The sequence below is a fragment of the Chanos chanos genome, chromosome 5 (genome assembly GCF_902362185.1).
Source record: "Chanos chanos chromosome 5, fChaCha1.1, whole genome shotgun sequence".
NCBI classification, from domain to species: Eukaryota; Metazoa; Chordata; class Actinopteri; order Gonorynchiformes; family Chanidae; genus Chanos; species Chanos chanos.
The window spans coordinates 28635941-28660348 of record NC_044499.1 but is presented as its reverse complement, the minus strand read 5'-3'; the positions used below and the strand labels follow the sequence as shown (position 1 = coordinate 28660348).

Genomic DNA, 24408 nt, shown 5'->3' with positions numbered 1-24408 from the left:
TTTTCTCTTTATCAGACATACCTGAGAACTGAAGACTGGACATTTAGTGTGAAATGCTGATATGAGTTAGGTTTGAACAATCCTGTAAGTGAAATGTGGACTATGGAGGGCTCGCTCATCATGTAATGCTGGTGTGATTTGTGTCCTCTAGAAATGTATGCTTTATGAAGGACATTACTTCTGTGTTGTAGCCATTCAAGCATACTCACACAATTTCAAAAAAAGTAGCAAAGCTTTATGGACCAAACACAGTCTTACATCAGCAGTATGCAATACTTAAACTTAGTTTAACCTAACTAAGTTTAAAACAGAAAAACAGAGCTCTTCAGAATGACAGGCAGTTGTTTTATCATTTGGGTTGAGTATATATATATATATAATATATACACACACACACACACACACACACACACACACACACACACACACACACACACACACACACATATATATATACACACACACACAATCTGAGGTTGATCACATCACAAGCTGGGTCTCCACAGTGGTCACTCAGAGGTCATTTAGATCAAATGTCTCACACAGTCAGGACATGGATACTGAAGCAACTCCACATGGTGAGTGTTTGTGGACAGGTTTGGAAAGGTTTTAAATGTGCTCAAATGTGATTCGAATTTTACAAATAAAAGAAAGCCTTGTTTGTGAGCCAGGGTTTTAGAGGGCCACCCAGAGGCTGGAGGAGCAGAGTATGACTCTTTTAGTGAGAGAATACTTTGGTTTTAACATCAGATCTCAGCTACTTAATGGAGATCTTAGAAAACAAGTGCTGTAAGTTCTGTTTTGTTATAGACTTGTTTCTTTGAATTGAGGCTTTTTAATGTTTTTTGTAGTAGTAGTAATTTTTAGTCTGTTGTGCGCTGGAATTAGGAACTTTTTAAAGAAATCACATGGTATGTACTGATGGTGAATTTAGGGTTTGACAGTGGAAAAGAAAAGAACCTAGATTTTGACGGTTTTGTTTTGTTTCGTTTTGTTTTTTGGTGGTGGGATGGCCTTTTTCCATATATGTAATCCAGTACTGAGCTCCTTGTTAGATTACATAAAGAAAAGACCAATTTTGACCAGTCAGACCTCCTGATATGAGAGGACTAAAGAAGAGCCAATAGAAACCCGTCCTTAAAAATTGTGGTTTTTCTTATGACTCATCTGACAGAGGCAAATTTTTACTATGTTGCCTTCTATCACCTGATTTACTGGCGCATGTCATTTTTCACTTGTCTTTTTGTCCCTTGGTTTTCTTCTGCTATAGTGCAGTTGAGAGCATCCTGGGAAATCAGTACATATTTAAGCAGACTGATATTTTTTTTTCTTCCAAAGTGCAATATATGAATATCTGTGTGTGTGTGTGTGTGTGTGTGTGTGTGTGTGTGCGTGCGTGGTCTCAGCAGGTGTCTTGGCTAAACGCAGTATCGGTGTGTCGTCTTTTGTGTGTCTTGCGGTAAAAATGTAGCCACCGATATGTAACGTTTCACACAGCTTTGCTCTTGCACTTTTTTTTCTTTTCCTTTCTTTTCTTTTCTTTTGTTTTTTTAAAATCTAGTGATCAGTCTCTGACCTTTACCTACATACTGACAAACTGAATACACTGACCAGTTTGGCTCCATTTGAAACAACGCACGTGAATGCTTTACTACTCAGACATATGAATCAAAGTTCTTATTGGGTCAGAGTTCTGTTGAGGTTCCATGACGTCACATCATTATTACCATGAGGTGAATATTTCCTTTCCTTACAGACCCCTCTAATGACACACAGTTCAAACTGCTCTGTAAATGTAGTCTGATTGGGTTGACGTTCTCTTGTCTTGGATTATATTACAGTTTTTTAAATGTTTGGCTGTATTATGTAATCTTTATAAGATGAAGTGTGCACTGATCTTTTTTTCTAAAAAAAAAACTGTAAGAAAAAAAACCCCCAACAAAAGAGCAAGAAAAAAACACATTTGTTAATCCATGTCCCCATGTTCAGCTCATTTTCTTTGCATCATTTGTGCTGGGTTAACCTCCAGCCCCATCTCCCATTTCTTCTCTCGTCACTTCTGATTTGATGATGAAAGACTTCAAGGGGGATCATTTACTTCCCTGAAGCTTAAAATGAAGAAATTAAAAAAGGACTCATCAGTGTCTCTTTTTGTTGTTTGTCATGTTTCTGAGCCACAGTTAAGGATCTGCTTCTTATTCTTATAGATTATAGATAATAGATTTCTAGACAGAATCCGGGTGCCTGATCTGGACAAGCTCTGCTTGGTCAGACACGGTCCGGGACAGAAGTGGACCAGATCCCCTAGGCTAGCTGGGTACAGGGTTCCTTCACAGTATGGAAAAGTATGGAATTAGATTTTAGTAATTTCCAAGTCTGGATAAGTATGGAAAAAGAAAAGAGAGAATGGAAAAATGTTTGTTTCCGGACTGTTGCCCCTATTCTGTTTTCTAAAATATAAAACTCAGAATTTCTAAAAATAAACTGATCATACAAGCAGAATGTTTTCATGGCATTTGGAGCAGGCTGCCAGCACATCCAAAAGACCAGCAAAACGGACTCATAGCCCTTTTCCACCGACGTGGTGCCTAATCTTGAACGGGTTCCACGCGTTTCCACCGAAAAAATACGGCTCCTCAAAATTGCTTGTCCAAAACTTGGAGCCACTGACGTCAGTGGTTATGCAAATGAGAATCATATGAGAACCAATCAGTTCAGCTTGTGATGTGTTTGGTACATGACATTCAACGGCTCTGGTCGGAGCAAATAGGTCACCGTGGCTTCATTCAAGGACTCGAACTTTAGAGCTGGGTGATTTGCTTGCTATTTTCCCTACCACATTTCACTCTGGGGGCGAAATTCGCTGTCTGGAGGTGTTTCGCTGTGTGGAAGCCTATCGTAAAAATACATTTTCAAAAAGCAAGCAAAGCATTTTGTCCGCCATGATTTTTCCCCACTGAAATTACCCCAGCTTTCGCTACCTAACATTCGGTTCAAACCTTTCGAAACGCGGACCAGTTTTCGAAAGGCACTAAGGCAGAACTGGCTCAGCACAGGCTCCGTCCTGGTGGAAAAGAAGAATTAAACATTTCTCTGGCCCTCTGGTAATCCAAATTACTAAAACACTCCTGTATTAAAAATAAATCAACGTTTCAGGCTCTGGGCTTCTCCCTCATCTCTTGCGGGTAAATTAGCCCCTGCTATGGAGAAGTAAATACAAAAATATAAATTTCGGCCTCCGGTCTCCTGGTAACCTAAAACATGACTTTCTCTCTTATTTCCTGTACCAGGCTATGCAGCTAGGGCAGCTCCCTGGTCCTCTTTCCGAACAATTGGGGGTAAAATGGTGTCTCATACCCCCTAGTATACAGTTATTTAAATTTACGTGATAAAAACTGAATAACATTGCACTATTTTAGCATTGCAGCTTGAGTAAAATGGTGTACATTGAACTTGTCTGGGGTTGGTGTTAATTGATTTGCATGAACTATAGTACCTAGCTACAATCTTATGGCAATTATTTGGTGACATACAGTAATAGCATACATAGTCAGAATGTAACAGACATGTTAACAGTTGGATTTTAAAACCATTTATTTACATAATAAACATTTAGCTATTTATACTTGGATGTCAGATATGTTCTGAAAAATCTGCCGAGAAGTCTGGAAATTTGAGTCTGGAAAAGTATGGAATTTTGAAAAGGAAAATGTGTAGGAACCCTGTGGGTAGTGAGAGAACGCAGCTCACACCTCTCTTATGAAACTACAGCATGTAAGCGTTTCAATAATTTATGATGAACAACGTGAGTCAAAAAAAACTTGAAGTATTGGAAAGGAGATTATCTGTAATTGTAACGACATAGTACCATTAATATTGTTATAACCTCATTATTTTGTTGATGTATTAGACACTTCTTCAGTTTAACCCATCCTCTCCGCTTGAAACAGGTGCGTAATTAAACGTATGTTTTACATCTTGTAACGGATGCTTAGTCAGGGCAGGAATTACAGACCGCGTGGGTAGAGTTTCCTATTCATGTGCGTTGGTAGTGTAGAGTTTTTGTCTTTGTTTATAACATTGCGAAGTGAATTGTATGCATTAATGCAATCACGTATTCATATGAATTCTGCTACTTGGGGTTACTGAGTTCTCCAGGGGAAATACGTCTTCATGCGAAATGAATGCGTTTTAACTATTTCAAAATGCAGATTCACCAGTGTGTAGTTTGGTCGGGATGCAATATAGTTTATTCTGTATACTCCCAATGTTTTAGTGTAATGAATGATATCAAAGAATGACTACGCAGTACAAGGGGACCCGCTCGTGAGATCCAAACAAATAATCTACTGCACTTTCGAGACTTTTTTCCGAGTTCCACCTAAGATTGTGCTATTTTGTTTGCCATATTTCCTGTTTTAAGGGGTGTGGTCCGAAGTTCAATACAGTATTTGGGTTTCAACTCAAGCTAGACACTCATGAATTGTCAAATTGTCATCGGTTCATTATGAATTTACGTTAAGGATTTCCTAAGAAATAATCTCGTTTTACAGATCAGTCTCGTAATCAGAAAATACGGCGGCGGGGATGCGGCAACAGAATGGGAAACATTTTCGGCAGAAAGAAACGGACTCGAGTCACAGAGCAGGACAAAGCTGTTTTGGTGAGTTGTTTCGCACTTGCTACCTCAGCATGCTAATTACTGTTTACACATGATTTTCAGTTTAAAAAGAATAATGCTCAACAGCTACCTTGCCTTCTCAGTTAGGTTGACACTTGTAACTTGATGTTTGCTGTTGACTTAATTCCATACATCTAATGTTACAACCGTTAGCAGCTAACGTTAGCTTGTTAATGGTGGACTTGCTGTTGGGTAATTAGTCAGCAAGTTAGCGTTAGCATGGTCAGGCGGTATATTAAATTCTTACTATTCGCCACGTTAAATGCACTGTTTCTAGTGAGGTTTCTTAATAGATTATTTTCGCATGGGTAACTAATCAGCGTAATCAGATCTGGTCTGTATTTGAAAAATAATCAATCCCTTGGGGAGCAAGCAAAGCAAATTGGTGCATGTAGCTTTCTAACTTGATTGAGCTTTAAATTCGTTACACAGTCCAAAGTTACAGCATAGGATATGTCGTTGAGTTATAGAACGCATCTTTGTGTTGCTGAATGGATGGATTAATCTTAATTGTGCGAACGTATGACGATACCTGTCATACCAGATTTGTGTCTTCGCATTGGGTTAACCGGTTAGATCTCCTAACCACCTGAATGTTTCATTTCAGCAACTGAAACAGCAGCGAGATAAACTGAAACAGTACCAGAAACGGATCACCACGCAGCTGGAGAAGGAACGGCTTCTCGCTAAGCAGCTACTGAAGGATGGCAAAAAAGAGTAAGTCCAATTTCTCTCTCTGTCGGATTTTCTGACTAGTCAGTGTAGCCTGACTGATTTAAAATGCCCTTGAATGCTGATTTGCAGGTATCTACAGTTATCTCTGCTCTCTCACATTCTTCTGTGTCATGACCTTTATTGGTAGTGTTTGTAATTTATCTAATTATGCTCATAATCTTTGATGTGCTACAACCGTCTGTTGAAATTAATGCAAAATGCAGGTATCTCATACTCACTTTTCCAAATAGCCACATACTAATTAGAATGAACTTGATCCAAATTAGGTTAATTTAGATGATGGGTTTTTGACTTAACTGGCTGAGTAAAAATTGCAGCTGTTGAAATGAGCAGTTCTGCTCTCCCTTCTTCAGTAAACACACACACGGCTGTGGTAGCTCTAATGGGAACTGTGCTGTTGTCGTTTTTTTCTTGGGCTGGTTCAGGAAAGCCCTCCTGTTGCTCAAAAAGAAGCGTTATCAGGATCAACTCCTGGAAAAGACGGAAAATCAGATCAGCAACCTGGAGCGAATGGTGTGTATATAAACACAGGCCTTCAGTGAATGGGCAGAATATAGTTTTCTGAAGTGTGTGTTGTGTAGTTGTGTGTACATTTATAAAATGTTTATTTATTAAAAACAAAATCATACACTCTTGCTAGCAGGGAGCCTGAAGCTCTGTGCTGTGTCATTGTTGTCCCACAGGTCCAGGACATCGAGTTTGCTCAGATTGAATCAAAGGTCTTTGAGGGACTGAAGGTTGGCAATGACTGCCTGAAGAAGATGCATGAGGTATGGAAACATGGTCCTCCGCAACCGAACGAAGGGCCAGCATCTGTCAGCACTGTGTTTGTACTGTGTTACAGTAGAGATTCTCTGTCTCTCTGATGTCTTCGCTGGCTCTCTCAGGCCACTCTATAAACCTAGTCTAAAATATGGTCCATTAACCAAAGCTGTAAATGTTAACACATTGAAGAAAAAATGATTATAAATCTCTTTTGCCACTAGAGGGCGACCTTCTTGCTCTATTGGAATGTAACAGGACTGGTGGGTCTCTCGTACCATAGGCTTGGTCACTGCATGCTACAGTAAGACATGGCATGTACACAGTGCCAACAGAAAAAGAGGTGTGAGGGAGGAGTCATCTGGGATTTACAAGATAACTGATCCTACATTCCTACCATGTGACAGGCAGAGTCTGATTCCAGATCAGTACTCATACCGTGAGATCTTTGATCAGTATTGCATTGCCAGAATCATTTCTTTCTTATTGCTATTACAAAAATAAAATGATAGACCGCATGGCTCCTAAGAAGAGATAGAGACAGGAAAGTCTGGTCAGTGTTTGTAGCTGTTCTTATGGGGTATTGAGCTCTGGGTCCTAAGCTTGCTTAGGTCCTGCTGTGTCCCCTGGAATACTGACTCCCTTAACCATGCCCTGTATGGTTTTAGCATTACCCTGGTTTTATTGTAGACCTGCTAAGATAACCTTGGTTTTATAATGGACCTATTTTTTTATAATCCTCTTATAATCCTGTCCTGTTAGCTCTCGATTAAGGATAACCTTTAGTTCAATTAATTAGAACATAAAAAAGCCTTTTTGGAGTAGCAGCTGGTCACAGGAAACTCCATCATCTCTTTTCACCAATGCTGATGAAGATGAATATCTCAGTATTAACCGTTAGCACAGGACATGCTTTCCCAGACTCAGACAGACATGATCAGACTAGACCGGACCTTGAACAGCTAAACCTTAAATTTGGTGTTGTGTGTGTTTGTACGTGCGCACATGTGTGTCTGTTCTCTGACAGGCGCTGTCCATAGAGGAGGTGGAGAGGATTATGGATGAGACTCAAGATGCCATAGAATATCAGAGGGTGAGGTTTTCTCTCCAACACTCAGTCTGTGCACACATCTTTACCTCCTTAACCTTAAAGGATACTTGAGTCAGTTCTTAAAAATGTACACATTACCAATGACCTTTATGTGTATTAATTATATGAACCAGATTTCGACTATGATGTCTAATATTGTTAAATTAGTTTTGACTTAATGTCAATCGAAAGTGTGTGGTCTGACTGGACTCATGGCCATTCCAGGGGAAGGAGGGCAGGACATAGAGTGCTTTGCTGAAGAGCTGTAGTGTGTGTGTCAGTTGTAGCATATGTTTAGTGTTTGTGTGTATGTGTGTATATATATACATACATGTGTACATGTATGTGTATATATATACAATATATACCCTGTGTGGGTGTGTGTATGTATGTATGTGTGTGTGTGTGTGTGTGTGTGTGTGTGTGTGTGTGTGTGTGTGTGTGTGTATACATATATATGTATATGTAATGTATATGTGCGTGGGGGAGTGGGTGGGTGTGCATGTTCTCTGACTGTAGTGGATGCAGTGTATATGAGGTATGATGTTATCTGACTTTCTACTTTTGTCTCTGTTTGCAGCAAATAGATGAGATGCTAGCAGGCTCTCTGACCCAGGAGGATGAGGATGCTGTGTTGGCAGAACTTGAGGCTATCACTCAGGTGTGTGTGTGTGTGCACACGTGCGTATGTGTGAGAGAGCAACAGATCACACTCGTATCATTGGCTCACAGAGAGATTGCAGAGATTGACATCAGCAGTTTTATTCAAGCCTTGATGTTTTGTTGTCATTTCTCTGTCTCCTTTGCTCATTGTTGCTGTTTAACTTGTCTGTTGATCTAATTTTGTTTTTTGTTCTTTCTTGTACAGGGAGAGGTGGAGCTTCCAGAGGTACCCAGTGAGCCTTTGCCAGAGGTTGAAGAGCAAGAACCAGGTCTCTCTCTCTCTCTCTCTCTCTCTCTCTCTCTCTCTCTCTCTCTCTCTCTCTCTCTCTCTCTCTCTCTCTCTCTCTCTCTCTCTCTCTCTCTCTCTCTCTCTCTCTCTCTCACTCACTCACTCTGTGAGACATGAATTAAGGGTCATTTTGACCTGCCCTCCAGGCAGGCTGTAGTAAAACTTCTTTGCTCTTTGTCGTTTTCTGATTCGTGTCCTTCCTGTTTTTCAGAGCCAGAGAAAGAGAAGAAAAAGAACAGACCGGAACGAGAGATGTTGGCCATCTAGTCCTGTATCTTTCACTAGGCGTCTATGTGGTTCTGTCTCCCAGCCCTCCCCTCCATCACCAACCATTGTCTCACAGAAAGGGCTTGTTCTTAACCTCTCCACGCCCACAGCGAGCTCTTCCTCTCTGGAGCAGTTTAAACATCCTCTCCCTTTGTCCTGGAGGTACCTGTTTCCATCCGCCAACTTTACCACCAGTTCTGTGTTTCCCTCCGATCTTTGCTGTGCTGTGATGTTTAATGAAGGAGATATGGTGTGTCCTCAGAACGGTTGTGTTTCTGAAGCCTGCGCCTTTCACTAATATTCTTTGTCAGTGATATTGTAGAGATCCATGCTCTTATACAAACCTGTAATCAACCGGTCTCTCCTGGCCACAGTGTCTTTCCCACATCTGTAAGTTTCTCTGGGCTTCTCTTCTTTTTTTTTCCTCAACAATACATTTTTTTTTCTTTTTTTTGGATTAATTTCACAGTGAGGGAATGCACACAGGGGAAACTGGAGTAATGAAAGCATGCCAGTATTAAACTGGACCTTAAGAATCTTTTGTTTTGTTTTTTAAATTTTGCATATCATGTCTGGGAACTCAGTATGAAGAGAGGTGGGGAAGGGTTTTGACCTGACAGAAAACAGTGAAAAAAACGCTCCCGCACACAGATGAATGAAGGACTTCAAAATGAAGTCCTATCAGAACACACGACTGTGGTCACCTTAAAAACTCAAAACGTGTAACAGGTCTCCCTGTATTTAGAGTCAGGAGAGGTTTTCTGTAAAAGAATTGTCTTTCCTCATTTTTAACAACTCCACATAACTGTAAACAGATGAGCTTATCATCACATTCTGAGGCTGTTCTCTTCAGTTTTGTTATTCTGCAAAAGTAAAGTCATTTTTAATCATTTTGACTGTCCGGTGTCGTTTGTATTGGAAATGGACAATGACTCTAAGCGCTAGATGGCAGCATGATGTATGTTTTCCTTACAGAAACTGCTTTAACATTTTCCCATAATGGAAGCTTAAATTTCCGTGTTCTGGATAAAGGCATCTATGAATATGAAATACTGGTTTGTTTTATATTAGATTCTACTTGTATTTTGAACTGAATAAAATTGGACACAAGTGTTTTTCCTCACATGGGTCTTATTGTCTGGTGTTCACTGTAAGGCCAAAACGTTTACTTTTCAAATGCAACCTCAGGCACTGTTCTCTCCTACAGTCCAGAGATCAGGTCCATCCTCAACACAGACACGATACAATCACCTCAACTCGTTTAAACACAGCGAAACATGGAGTCACAGTTCACAATTCAGCCGTCATATAGCACTGTTTCCTTATCACAACAATGAAATATAGTTATAAATATTTCATAATAATGACTGATTCATTACTAAGGGAAGAGACTTTCTATTAATTTAGCACGTATACATACTATTAATAAACACATATACATACTGTGTGTTCATATATAGGTGTGTGTGTGTGTGTGTTTATACACACACACACAGAGGAGGAGTGGTGGAGTGTGGAGGATGGATTGTGGTCCTCAGGGCTGACGGCAGCAGTGTGGGAGTGCAGCTCAGCCTGCACATGTGGAGCCTGAATGGAGTTCTAACGGCTCTTTATGAATGAGTTATCTCAAAGGACAATGGACTTAGGAGAAACTAGCACAGGGCGTAGGTGTTCCCTCAGAGAAAGACAGAGAGAGAGAAAGAAAGAGAACTGGATGATTGTGTGGGAGCTCCTGAGGGGTTGACAGAGGGCCATTAACTACCTTTAACTCAGGGAGAACCTGCTCTAGGACACAGCGCGTTCCTTTACCTAATGCTGAACAGAACCCCAATCCCTAAAAACAGGTCCCTGAACCCAGAGTTCAGCACAGTGACATCTCTGTCACTCCAGACACCAGAGGACACATGGTGTCTGCTGTACTGTGCCCAGGTCACTCAGACGATACAGTAAACAAGTCCCGCACACAAAGCATGGTCATGGCACTATGACTGGCCTGAAAGACGGAGTATGAACGGCAGGCAGCACCAGGCTTTTGAAATGTCTTCTCCAATCCCAGTGCCCTGTGGCACCATATCCACCATGTCAGGAGTTACTGTTACACCTGCTCCCTCAGCACATAATATCAGATCTCATTTTTTGAACTTACAGAAAGATGTCTAGATTGTGTTGAATATTTTTAATGTTTATCAAGGTACAAGATAAGAGAAGATATTCCTTTATTAGTCCCACTGACAGGGAAATTTGCAATAATGTTATCGCCATATATTATAATCATTGCTGGATCTCACTTATTTCAAAGCAAGTGATGGCTAGATCTAATCAAATCCCAGATCAGTGTTGTGTGACTGTAGAATACCTTTAAAGTGTTTAAAGTGTTGGCAGAATGTGCTTTGGGTTATATGAGAGAAAAGGAGCACTTTGGTAAGATTACATCTCTGTCTCACTCCTGTCTGTGGACTTTGTATCCATTCTTCCTTCAGCTTATCCATTTTGCCTGTGTGTTCTGAAAGAATAAATTGAAGTAGGGTGTCCACTCTGATGTGACATCACTTTATTTGCCCTGAACTGTGTGTATAGGACCTTGTCACACAACATGTGAAGAAAAAGGGAAGAACCTACAAGGAACACTGGGCAACTAGCTCAACCTTAACTGTAAAATGCATTCATTTAACACCCTTGCCTTGTAACAGAAAGACGGAGAGAGAGAGAGAGAGAGAGAGTCAACCGTCCTGAAGTTTATATATATATATATAAAAGGATGCACATTGCCTAAGAATATGATTACGTGTGTGGAGGGGGTTGTACTCCCCTCGTGAGACAGAACGACAGAGGAATCCCCGCCTACATCATACGTAAGGTCTCTGTGAGAAATCCGCAGTTCTTCCACTGCCTACTCCACAGTCCTCCCGCGCACTGCCTACTCATTCATACGGGTAGGCTACACAATGCAGTAGTAGTCCCAATGGTTTTAAAACGAGGTTCATATCGGTTGTGTCACACAAAACACTGTAAGATTTATGTCTAAATACATAAACACTGCAATCTGGTGATTTCTGAGCGTACTTTTACTCAATGTTTCCACAGATTCCATCACCGAAATAGACTTGATAGGGATTTGAACAGAGAATTATTGATAATTCCGTTATACATTGGCGTTTTCCTCTCTTTTCGACCACCGTAAGACACAAAGCACTGTACAATGTTTAACGGGCGTTTTTTTTCGTCTGAGTATAGAGTGCTACGACGTGACGCGACTATAGTACTTTTTTTTATCGGCAATGCGGTTTGTTTGGAGCGGGTTTCAAGACATGGAGTACGTCCTTTGTTCGCAATATATAGGCCTACAGTAATGTGTAATGATATTTGGCACCGTAACTTTAGCATGGATTGAGTGCTCTGAAAAGAAACTGCATGAATCAACAACATGCCAATGCGATGGGCGGAGACTTAGAGAAGAGAGGCGGAGCTCGTTTGAATTGCAAGCGCATTCCCAGTGACGAGGTAAGCTCTCCTTGTGGCTCCCGAGTGTGGTAGCCTGCGTGGGCCAGTGTGGGTGCAGTGAGAGAGTTCCCGTATAAAAGACTCCAAACCAGCTTCGGGTCTCCATACTACCACATATCTATAGCGGTTTTAACGAGAAAGTTTCGCTCCCTGAAGTGAATTTCCGTAAAGCTATTTCTCAGAATAGGGAATTCCTGTCTATGGTTTTGACTGAAGAAGCGACCAAGATGTCTCGTACCGACGAGGTGCACCGTATAACGGAGAATGTCTACAAGGTTAGTCTTAGTTCTGGGTGACATATTTACCTATCTGAAACCTCACTGAGTTCGCTGATGTTGTCAAAAATCGTAAATATGCTTACTCTCTGGGATCGCTGGCTGGGCTGGGGTCGCTGTCGCGTCAAGCGGCTGTTTTGAACTATTTTCTCGGTGATGTCCTTGTGAAGCTTCTGTGCTGTTTTTGTGAAACTAAAATGTTTTGTACTTTTTAAATAGCCTAGTGAAAAGCGACCAAAATAGTATTTGTTTGACAACGTATAGTTAACATCACACATAACCAAGGGAGTTTCTAAAGTTAAATCAGTGCATCATTGTACGTTGTGTGCCCTCTTTCTCTTTTTGTAAGTAATTAAGTTCTCCTGTCTGTTTTGTCTGGAATCCGCTTCACATGTCACAGCTGAGTTCAACGGCGACCATTTCAAGCAAAAAAATAGACTTGCATGTGCGCAGGAGATTGGGGAAGCAGTGCAGCAGAGTAGTTTTGGTCTCCAACTCACTTGCATGTATCGGGAGTATTCGCGCGTTTCACATGCCACGTCTACTTTCGCTGCTTTGAGCAATGTGTAGCTATTGGCATAAAAAACGTTCTCTATGTATCTGGTCACATTTTATGTAGACAAAACACGCTGTGTGAATAGCAAGTGAATTTCTTAAAGTTAACCGGCAACCGTCTGTATTTTCGGCCTCGTGCAATAGCCGTTTATTTGTGCGAGCGCGTGTGTGTTTGTGTGCGTGTGATTTTGCGGGCGTGCATCCGCGCGCGTGCGGACTTGCGCACTCTTCCGTAGACGGCTGCCGCAGTTTGGAAGCAAGTGTGCGCTTAATCGAGTGAACCAGATGGATGAGAGACGTTTTAATCCCAGCAGGAGAGCTGGTTAATATAGGGGACTGGGGAGCTGCTGAAGAGAACAACAGTTATTGCAGTTTACTTGGACACGCTGTGTACCCATTGACACTCGACCTTGTTTGCTGTGTAGCCAGAATTAAATGAACGGACTCGCCAAACTCCTCCAGTGTCCGCGGTCTCACTACTTAATGGGGCGTGTTACTACAATCCTTGCGACATCTGTTATGGGAGTTCGGTATCTGAGCTATTTAATCCAACCAGTGTCGCTCAGTCCCCTTGTCGATGAGAGAAAGGGAAGAAATACGTTCGTATTAATGGCATAGATGGCGCATGGCGTTGGGAAAAAAATCTGTCTACATGTGAAATCCGCCCCTAAAGAAAGGCAGGCTTTCATAAATTTGGCAACAGCAGCAAGAGAACTGGCTGGCCGATATATATATATGACATTTACATATTTACATATTGCTTAACTGTTCATTCAGATGTCACATATTTTCACTGGATTGCCACATTGGATGGCATTTGCAATAGCAGACTGAACTCAAAAAACACTCCTGGATAGGAAGTTCTGGAGAAACACTAGATTCAGATGGTTACAGCTAACTGGCATTTGCACAACAAGGCCCCAGTGAAGCCTCACAGGGCTGGGGAGGTTGTTATCCATAGTCTCCTGACTGAATGCCTGGAGCCAACACAGACTTGATTCAGAGTCAGCAAGGCAAAAAATAGGTACACACCTGTATGGAGATTTCCCCTGCTGTGAGAGTCAACCAGGGTTTACTGCTGTCCCATGATGTAGCACATATTGCCAGTGCACAGTGTGTGTGTGTGTGTATGTAATCTTGTGACATCCTCATGAATAGAGCTGCACAGGGCTTGAGGCAGATTTAATACAAAGAGATTAACAGTTCGCATCATTGATGAGTTGGAATACCAGCTGAGGCATACCAGCAATGTGGTTCACAACAGGAACGTGTTTCAGTCCTGACAACATGTCTCAGACAGACGCAACAGTGATATCCAGTATTTCTCCTTTCCCCACAAGTCCTGTCTGTCGAACTTCGAGTGTCATCCATCCATGCCACCTAGAGTTCTTGCATTTGGATGCTTCCTTTTTAGATGAGTTTGTTGTATGGCATTGTGTTTTAAAATGTTGGTCGAGTGTCCTTTGACAGGGAATTGGTGCTCATTAGAGAGAACCACATGACCTTGCACTGGACTGTTATTTGAAAAGGTGGGTCAGACATATTGGGGAGTGGGAAGAGTTTTTGGGAGGTAATGAGGGTGTCAACAGGAAAACATATTCATGTTGAATGGCTGCTTCTGTGTAAGGTGACGTGAAGTGTGTGTGTGTGTATGTGTGTGTGTGTTGGACAGGATGGGTAGTGTCCTCTTTTGGTAGGGTGATTTTTCTGGATGGTGGACTGCATAATTACAGGCACAGTCTTCAGAAGGAAACAGCAGTGCGGGTGGTGGCTGGGGGGTGCTTCCGACTCTTCAAGTAAAAAAAGGCTAAACTACCTTCATTTTGTTCAGCTGAGACAGTTGGTTGTTTTGGGCTGGTCTGCATAGTAGGCATCTGTCCAGTGAGTGCCTATCCTCTATACCTAGTTTTGTATCTGTGCTACAGCCATGTCAGGCAAAGACAGCAGAGTGCAGTCAAGCTAAAGATATTTGTTTGAAATGTCGAGGGCAAAGTAGATACCTCTTTCTTCATGACGGAATTCAGAGCTATAATTTCTAACTAATTTATAAGCGGCAAAAATGATCTTTTTGATGTCAATACCGCTCTAAAACAGAGAGGGAGGGAGAGAGAGAACACAAGACAGTCTGCGCTTTTTTTGAACAACAGAGTCTCTCCAGGAGGAGAGGAGGCTGTCTGCTCTGTCTGACTCAGCCTGCCGCTGCCATTGTGTGGGTAGTGTCTCACGGAGCGTGTGTGTGTGTCGGGGTCTCTGCCTCAGCCCACGCGGAGTAGGAGAACCTCTACCTCCTGAGAGAACTCGTGGGCAGAGCGTGGAGCTCACTCCCTCACTGTCCTCAGAAGTGACGCCGTCCCACGGCACCACAAACCTCATACCAATCAGCAATTCACCTGGCGTCACTTCAGATTTTGTCAGCTTTTTCTTTGGGGAACTTGGATCTGAAATGTTTTTGGTTTTTTTGTCGTAGTCTCTTCGGTTCCTCACAATGTTTCTATGGTACTTCTCGATCTTCTCGAACGGTTACCGGTGTGTGTACTTTTATTATAATTGGTGTTATAATTCGACTATCCAATCGACAATAAGAGCGTGTATCGCCCGTAAGTTCATAACCATTCTCGAGCTCCAAGGATCATTAAATACATTTAATGGCGAGACTGCTGTGGTGTGAAAGGGCAAAGGCACACGTATTTCCACGGACTCTCCTACATTCGTTGCCATTTACCACTGCAACAAGCTTCCACTTACTTTGGCGTGTACCAAGGCAGCTGAGACTTTTCTGATTTATGGCTCCTTGTCTGTTTGGACTTTTTTGCGATTGGTGAGGTGTGGACTGTCCGTAGCTTTCCCCTTTTCCTCTGATCTGCTCGACAGCTGTAAAAGATCCGAATGAACGATGCCCATAGGTTTTCTACAATTTCTGTAGTTCTATCACCCGCTAATTTATTTTGAGTTCAGATCTCACACCAACGAATAAACAGAATGTATCAGAACATGATGTGTGTCTTTTTGCTCGGTTGTGTTGGTGTTGTGGGTGCGTAATTCGTTATAGCGCTTCAGGAAAGCCATCATATTGACCGTTTGTTCGTATCGACGACCTAACCTAATTTTTACACTTCTTTCAACAGATTTCCAATTTTTTAACACACTTAATGGCTTTTGTATATGTATATGGCTGTTGTTACTTTTTGAATTCTTTATTATTTGTCTTGATATCAATGACAGTGAAAGTTTCTAGGCTCAAAGTAAGGTTCATCTGTGTAAACAACAGAACGGCACGTTGTATCCTTGGACAGTCTTCATTCTTATTTTTCACATGACTAGCATTCCTTTCATTATTCTCTTGGCCTCCTGAACAAGCCTATATTGTATGGGGAGAAACCTCTATGCAACAGTGGTAATGACATTTGTAAATGATGTCTGACCAAACCAGACTGATATGTACCCCTCCCAGACTGATGAGTTTGCTATCATCCTGGGAGTACTATGACTGTGATCTGTGACTTGAAACTTTATATTGTTGGTGCTGGTGCACGTGTAAAGATCATCTTTCCTCTAAACAGCCTTCCAAAATTTTAGTGGTCCATACAAACATGAAAACGCAGTGCAGTGAAGGGCATTTCTCCCAGTGAGGGGCATCTGAGGTTATACTCCTTGTTCAGATTCTGTGCTTTGGCTCATAGTTCCTGCACCATGGATCTCAACAACTCATCTCTCCACAGAGATTAGTCACAGCACCGCGGTGCCTTTTTGTCTCCGCCTCAGCTTCTGCTTTACCAGTGTAACTTGTGTGCTGACATTTTGGCTCCAACTATTTGTTGTGGGTTGTGGCCCTTTGGCAGCCATTTTGGTTCCATGGTTAATGTGATGGAAAAGGACTCAATAAGGAGAGACTTTCTCTCTTTTGTCTGTGGGGAAAACACTCTGGCAGCACAAACAGATGTGCTGTATTTCAGCAAACCAACAGTAATCTGAATGATTGTGGGCATATACGGATTCCATAATTCCCCCATTTCTTTTTAAAGTAAAGTACAGGTTTCCACAGACTGTAATTAAGCTGAAGAGGTGTAGATAAGAGGGCAGTGACTAAACCCACTGTCTTCTCATTACCAGAGAGAGAGAGAGAGAGCGAGAGAGAAGAACGGGTATTTGTCGAGATATGTCATGTCTCTGTTGGCCGTTCGTTTTTTTAAATCGTTATATTCTTGCTAATGGCACAAGCTAATATGAAGACAGCTGTACAGTTTCATCTCCTGTTCTGTGAATGAAGCAAGGTGTCGGGAAGAGGGGCTGCGGGAGATTTGCAGTTTTGCGTCAGTCATTGGTCATGATTACAGAACTAACACCATATGATTTTCCTCCCTTTTTTCCCAATCCAGATGGTAGTACCCGAACGTGAGGAGAATAGGGATGTTCTGCCGTGTTGCGGGGGAATTCCGACATTGCCATATATGGTAGCGGAAGTTTTCTAGCGTCATCGCTCACCTCTTGGCTCACTCGTTGAGGTGGGCTGCGCGCGGTGCTACTGCAGAGGTGGGCAAACAGACGCGCGTGCTGGTCACACATACACACGCCAAGCGCCACACACGCGCGTGCGGATAGGCGCTCATTTGAAAAGAAAATTGGAAGACTGCGGTCAAGTAACTCATTTCCATTTCAACTCGACTGGTTCAGCAGAATGATTTATGCCATTACGTGGGCAGTGTCTGCTAATGCCCATTCCAATACTGGCCAGAATGCAGACGTTAAAGTGTCTAATCAGTTTTTTAGTTTAAGCGGTTTGTCAACACGAGCCCTGGAGACCCAACAGACCGCGGATTGTGGTGACGTAATGTCCAGCGGAGTCTAATAATTAGTTTGAATTCCAAGAGGAGAGAATGTGAAGACAGTGTTTTTTTTTTTATTTTAAGAAATTCCTGTACACATGTATCGAAATAAACAGTTGTGAGAGAGAGTGAAGAAGGGAGAAAGAAGGACGAGAAATACACATGCAGCCCTCAGAAATAAGCTCCTTCTGGGGCGATAGTTGCTTTCTGTGAGTGTGACAAAGTGTGTGTGTGTGTGTGTGTGTGTCGTGCAGAGATGGGGACTCGAGTCACACTTAAGTTGCACACACAGTAACTTGCGACTTGACTTGAGACTCGTCCTCAAAAGACTTTTGACTTGACTCGGACTCGAGATTTGGGACTTGTAAACAATCTTTATTCTATTTTTAATTTTTTAGTGCATTAACATTAAGGACATGTCTGACGAGCTGGATGTCACTCCTTCCCTTATTATCATGTGTAACTTTACACATGTGTGCGGCCACAGATGACTGTAAACTGCAGCAACAACACCATAACCATGGCGAGCACACCTGCAGGTGCTGTGCCCTTTGTGGTAACCTTTGGCTATAATGCCTTCACACAAGCCCCAGACAAAAGAATGGCTAAATGCAAGGTGTGCAGTATCAAAATAAAGGATGCTGGATCAACCACATCAAATTTTATCAGGCACCTCAAGACGCACCCAGACAGGTTGGTCAGTCACTTGGTAATGTGAAAGACAAGTTAACGTTAGTGCCTATGGATGGTTATCAAACATGTCAGCTCAGCATCAGCTATCTAACATTAGCTGGTTACTAGTTTTGTAGCTGAGGGAGGTTAACTTGATTAGACTGGCGTTCAGTGAATATTTTGAAAAGATGAGTGAGTGTTTGCTTGCCACACTTGTTTGCATAGAGTGTTGGCTTTGCTATGACTATAAAAATGGTTGGGTAACTTAATCAAAACAGACAAGCAACACCATATATCCTGTGTATGCAGAACAAAAAAATAACAAAAAAGCTGCAAAATACAATTATTAACTTTTTAAAGGAAAGCTTTCATTGCGTTTTTTTTTCATATTGCGTTGCAATAGCCTGTTTTAGGTGAGCAACAACTAATCAGTACTGATACTGTATGCTAATAGATAAAGAAGTGATGATAATGCAGTACATGCTCTGAATTCCTTAGATATATCAATGCAGTGTTCTAAGCAGACAGGATGGTATGCAGCAGATGATAGAACGCTTATTACAACCATAAGAGATTTGAGACTTGGCTTGGACTTGCCCCTCAAAGACTTGAGACTTGACTTGGACTCTAGCTCGAAGACTTGTTAGCCTCTCTGGCGTTGTGACAGTGAAGGAACAGCCTGAACTCAGTGTGTGATCCATCTGCAGGTCTCCAGTATGGGCCTGGAGATGAAAACGGCGTGTCTTCTGTGAGACTAATTTCATTAGATGGACAACCACAAACATTGTGATTTTGTTTACAAATTCTGATTTAGATCTGAATGTGCAAGCAGACAGACTTGGTAAATTGTTTTGCTCCTACATGCATTCTGTGACCTCACACACTGTTAGGGCTGAACGATTTGGGGAAAATATCTAATTCCGATTTTTCTGACAGATATTGCGATTTCGATTTGATTTGCGATATAATTTTTTAACGTCAAGCTTCAGTTCAATATTCACTGTGTAATAGATTTAAAACATGTGATGGAGCATTACCACATGAGATACCATCAAAATATTAACTGCTCTATATTCTAATGCCAAGATGATAACTTCAAGATATGGAATTGCTTCAAACATGTATTTATTACATTTTTAAAAACTGGTATAGAACATAGAACAATCAAACATGTAAGGTATAATTTAGTCCGCATTATCGAAAAATAAATCCCGACAGGACGAGCAGAACCCCGCTTATTGTACGGTTACTTGGCAAAACGATAAAAGAAACTTCACACAATGTTTCATTCTAATGATTTTATTGCCGTTTGTGGCTTCGGCTGAGAAAAATAGTCCTTCTAGCAAACAGAACTTTTAACGTTGCAAGTGTTGCATAGGAACATGTTAGGCTACCTGCAGACTCGTTAACTTGTTGCAGATAGGCTGTTTATTTCCGTTATAAGTGAACAGACTACTTGCGGAATGATATAAAGATGTGGATCAGAAGCACAAAACCAGTTGCCAGTGGTAGCGGTCATTCATTTTTTTCAGCTGTCAATATCAAGAAATGTCGGACGCCCGATCGTGGGATGGCCCATTCTGTTCAATGGAACTTTCTGCAGCATTCTGAGGAACCTAGGTCAGACGCGCTTCATAACCTTCATAACCTATATTCTAAATCGCAGCCTTTGCGATTTGCTAATCGCATTGTTTCAAATCATGATTTCGATTTGAAATCGATTACTCTTTCAGCCCTACACACTGTAATTATCAGTTTTTACAGTGAGTTTATGTCTGTATCTGTGTGAATCGAGCTGTCTCAGGTGACTGTTAAAGGACTAACACAAGAGCTCAACATTGTCAGAAAGCAAGCTTGCACATAAGGATGAGATTACTGGCAGTAACTGTCGTGTCTGTTATCCTCTCGCTGACTGCTGGTGCTTTACAGAGATGAGTCTTTTTCATAACTTTCATAACTGTTTCATAACTTTCAGACGCTAATTACGTTAACAGTCAACACCTTGTCCTGTCACATGATCACATTATTACTGATCACATTATTTCTGGGTCTGTCAGAATCTGGCCCAAACACAGTCATAAGAATCTTGGTAGAATAGTTTCCAGTGCCAGTGATCAGTACCCAGACAACTCATAAACCAAAGCATAGGGATGTTGAAATGGACACAAAGCGTGCAGGACATGACAGATAGGTGCAGTATATAGTACAGTCTGTGCCACTGGACTGTAGACCTGAATCGTTCAAAGTACAGTCCATGCCATTGTACTATATACTCCCCCTGTGTGACTACAGTCCATAGCACTGTACTATATACTGCCCTGTCTGAGTACAGTTAGTACCAATGTACCATATACTGCCCCTGTCTGAGTACAGTCCATACCCCTGTACTATATACTCCCCCTGTCTGAGTACAGTCCATACCACTGTACTGTATACTGTCGCTTTGTGAGTACAGTCCATACCACTGTACTGTATACTGTCGCTTTGTGAGTACAGTCCATATCACTGTACTGCATACTGCCCTTGTCTGAGTACAGTCCATACCACTGTACTATATACTGCCCCATACCACTGGGCCATATAGTGGAATCTTGGTGAAGACAGCATCTTTTACAGCTCAGGCATCTTGCAGATTAGTGTGTGGTCATTGTACTCAGATCTTCTCTCTCTCTCTCTCTCCTGTTGGCAAGATCTCAACTGCATCTTTTCCTTGCATGTTTTCTAATAAACCTCTGAAACAATCTTGTTTCTCTTCTACATAGGCAAAGTCAATAATGGTAAATGTTCTTTGACCAGAGTTCTCTGAGTAGAGGCAGTTGTATCTCTCTCTTTTATAAATCTATGAATTTAGTTTTGTTTTTATGTTCATGTGCTGTCTCAGTCAGTGCTCTGAAATTTCCATCCCATGACTGAAGTGTCTGTTAAACATGGAAATTATACTTTAACAAGAGGGGAAATCTGAGCTGTGTCTGGAATGGATGCTCCTTGCTGAGAGAATGAAGTCATCTCAAATTGTGCTTCTTAATTACCCTCGTTGATTATTCCTTGACATGCATGTTTGTGGCACTGTGATTTATGAATTAGCGGCTGATTAGTGTTCAAACTGGGGTAGTGATTGACAGCTGATAGACATTTCAGCCTTCCTCTGCTGCTCGCTGGGGAAAACATTGATTGATTGGCAGTGAACTAATCAGGGGAGAAGCTTTCTCAAGTGGAGTGGGCTTTAAGAGTGAATGATTAGACACACTGGAGAGAGTGGTCTGGGCTCACCTCATAGACTGTTTAGTGGATCTCTCTTTGTTTTCAGTGAAGCAGGCTAAGAGATTTTTGATCAATGGAGGTCCAGGTAGGTTTGAGAGACTGTGGAAACAGCCCTTGATTACATCTGGGTCCAAACAGGACTGTATGTAGGTTTAAATGTATTTATTTATAGTAAGAACACTCTGTTTGTGGACTCTGTGTGCTCATGGGTGGGCCCAAGTGCTTGTGAGTGATGCATATCTCTGTGTTTTCTCATGTGTGAGAGAGGAAAGTGTCACGTGTCACGTGTGTGTGTGTGTCTATTGGGTTTAAGATGCCTGCTCATCACCTTTTATCCCAGAGGAATGTGGGAATAGAAAGGCAGACTTTTCTGATTGCATAACCCAAAGTCCTTCAGGAGCAGGCCATGTTCATCAGCCACAGAGCCCTGTCTGTCTTTCCTTCTCTTTTCAAGCTCTTCCTCTCTCTTATTTGTTTTCTCCAGCCTTATTTATTTATTAAGTTTCCTGACACCACTTTTAATTTATTTTATTTGTTCTGTTGATGTTTTATGTAGCGGTGAAATCAAGGCATGGGGTAAAATTGAGAAGGACTTGTTTTTTCTTCACGACATTCTGTCTCTGTGAATGTTTTACAGAAATGTGTTCTAGTTCATTTTTTGGTGATATGTTGATTTCTGGGTGTTTGTATCAAATTTGGACACAGGTGTATGTTCTATGTTTTGTTTCAGTAGTTTGATACTATTTGCTCCACACAAAGGGAAGTTACATTTTCTGGTGCCCTGTGTTTTGAGTGGCTCCTCTTTGCTTCCTCTCCTGTCCAGCCCATACTGAGAGTATGAGGGGAGCTGGAAGGGCAGGTCTGTTGTTGGGAATCAGTCTGTCATGGTATTTGGCCTCTCATGGTTTATTCCACAATACTTAAACCATTGCAAATAGGAACTCTGAAGCTTGGGGGCTACAGATGTTTCGACTAGGAGGTGCTGTTTCTGGTCTGCTTTAAGAATGATTCATCTGAATGTGAGCAATGGTCCATGACAGTGCCCCCATCTCCCAAATATAAAAAATATCTTATTTTATGTTTCTCAACCAGCACCAGTCTGTCAGAGTCCACAGTGTGCCAGTGCTCCTGTGCATCAACAACACTGCTGCAAAGTGGTTCACATGGAACTACAAACACCCCACACATCCTCCCCTTCTTAGCTGAACTTGTTTATGAAATAAGTAGAACAATTGGAGGGGTCTTTCTTCTGTAGAAGTGGGTTGTTTCCCTCCTGTAATGAGCTGTATAAACACATTAAATGCTCTCTCACTCTCATGAAACTAAATGGACTTTTTCATATCCTCACATGCAAATCCTGTTGGCAAACAGCTTTATCTTACTCTTCCCCCTGCATTTCCCACAAGTTCTCCCAAGCAGTCTTGAACCAAGCTTAAAGCAGACCTACAACAGACTTACAACAAGCTTAAATCAATCTTAAAGCAAGCTTAAAACAGACTTACAACAGAGTTATAGTAAGCTTAAACCAATCTTAAAACAGACTTAGAGCAAGCTTAAACAAATCTTAAAGCAATCCAAAAGCAAGCTTAAACCAATCTTAAACCAATATTAAAGTAATCTAAAAACCGATATTAAGCCAGTGAGTATTTGTATAGGTATCTATTTGTCCCTCATTTTTCACATGTCTTGTGCATACATAATTAATACATGTACATAATTCTACCACAGTGGCTCTGAGGATAATCACGACTCGGAGAATACAGAGTGTTTCCTACATGCTGTTCTGACTTTTAACAATGAGTCATAGAAATGGACCATGAGGGATCAAAGATGATAACTTTGAACTTATAAAACAAGGATGAAGAATTGGACAGAAGCCGTGAATTTACCACTTTTTTCCCATGTGACCATAGCTCAAACAGAGGAAAATGAGTAGTCACAGTCCAGAGAGAGACTGCTGTCTTCAGTTTAGAGCTGGAGAAGGCTTTTCTGGGAGAGACACAAAGGACAGGTGCTAAGAACCATGACTCAGCCAAAGATCATCATTCACTGTGTATTTTCCTGCACTTACAAGTGGAGGACAAGGTCCATCACAGCTGCTCTGCTGCCCACTTTGTTCTGCTAAAGGATTTTGATGGAAGGATGATTCTCTTTTTAAGGACAACCAATGAAAGTGAGCAATGGGGAGACATTCATTGGACCACTGGCTTGGTAGAGGAATGGCTGTCTTGACAGGTGTCCGTTTCTATTATGTTGTTTTGTGTGAGATGGAGTCCAGAAGGAGAACATGTTGAGGTTGATGTTAGCATTCTTGACTCTTGGCAGAGAGACCACGACTACATGTATATGAGTGTGTGTTTAGCCATAATCCATTTGCTACACTTGTAGTGCCTGCTCACTACACTTCAGTGAGTTGATTACAAGGCAGCACGGTTACACGACAATGAACTCCTCACTATCGTCCAAATTACCAGTTGACACCACTACTACCACTCATTGCTGATTTAGTCTCGCTGTACTACTCCTGGTGAACAAAAGAAAAGGCACCACCATCAGGATGACACATTTCTGGCTTGTAAGGACATTGCAGATGTTGAATGAACTCCTGAGGTTTGAATGAGTGCTCCAAAAGAATTACGTCCTTTTCTTGGTTATTAGATCCCCTCCTCCGGCTTCTCGGTCCCACGGATGTAACTGCTGAATGATTCGTCAGAGTATCTGCTCTGCTGCGCTGGGATCAGACATGATTTCTGCTCTGAGTTGGGTGCCCGCAGTTCAGCTTTTTTTTGCATGAGTGTGTGTGTGTGTTTGAATGCTTGAGAGTTAGTGACTGC

At 41.7% G+C, this 24408-nt stretch overlaps 2 protein-coding genes across 3 annotated transcripts in view; both read left to right on the top strand.

The window, feature by feature from the left end:
* The first annotated feature begins 4443 nt into the window (after positions 1–4443).
* chmp6b (charged multivesicular body protein 6b) lies at positions 4444–9550 on the top strand. 2 transcript variants are annotated; one of them, XM_030773800.1, is made up of 8 exons: positions 4444–4663; positions 5289–5398; positions 5842–5929; positions 6100–6186; positions 7206–7271; positions 7849–7929; positions 8137–8200; positions 8438–9550. In XM_030773800.1, exons 1-8 carry the CDS (start codon positions 4601–4603, stop codon positions 8485–8487), a joined length of 609 nt encoding a protein of 202 aa, XP_030629660.1. In that variant the 5' UTR covers positions 4444–4600; the 3' UTR covers positions 8488–9550. The 2 variants fall into 2 exon arrangements, with proteins under 2 accessions (XP_030629660.1, XP_030629659.1); XM_030773799.1 differs by having other exon boundaries at positions 8432–9550.
* A 2638-nt stretch (positions 9551–12188) lies between these two features.
* The window catches only part of baiap2b (BAR/IMD domain containing adaptor protein 2b), a 54709-nt gene continuing 42489 nt past the window's right edge, over positions 12189–24408 (top strand). The window contains exon 1 of the mRNA XM_030775726.1: positions 12189–12263. Within this exon, the coding sequence (XP_030631586.1) occupies positions 12189–12263 (75 nt within the window). The remainder of the gene's footprint in view (positions 12264–24408) is intronic.

Excerpts from the sequence above, each read along its gene's own strand:
- chmp6b (XM_030773799.1), top strand. The coding sequence starts at position 4,601 with ATGGGAAACATTTTCGGCAGAAAGAAACGGACTCGAGTCACAGAGCAG. Across the intron at positions 4,664-5,288 it reads AGCAGGACAAAGCTGTTTTG|CAACTGAAACAGCAGCGAGA; the intron begins GTGAGTTGTTTC and ends GTTTCATTTCAG. Across the intron at positions 5,399-5,841 it reads CTGAAGGATGGCAAAAAAGA|GAAAGCCCTCCTGTTGCTCA; the intron begins GTAAGTCCAATT and ends GGGCTGGTTCAG.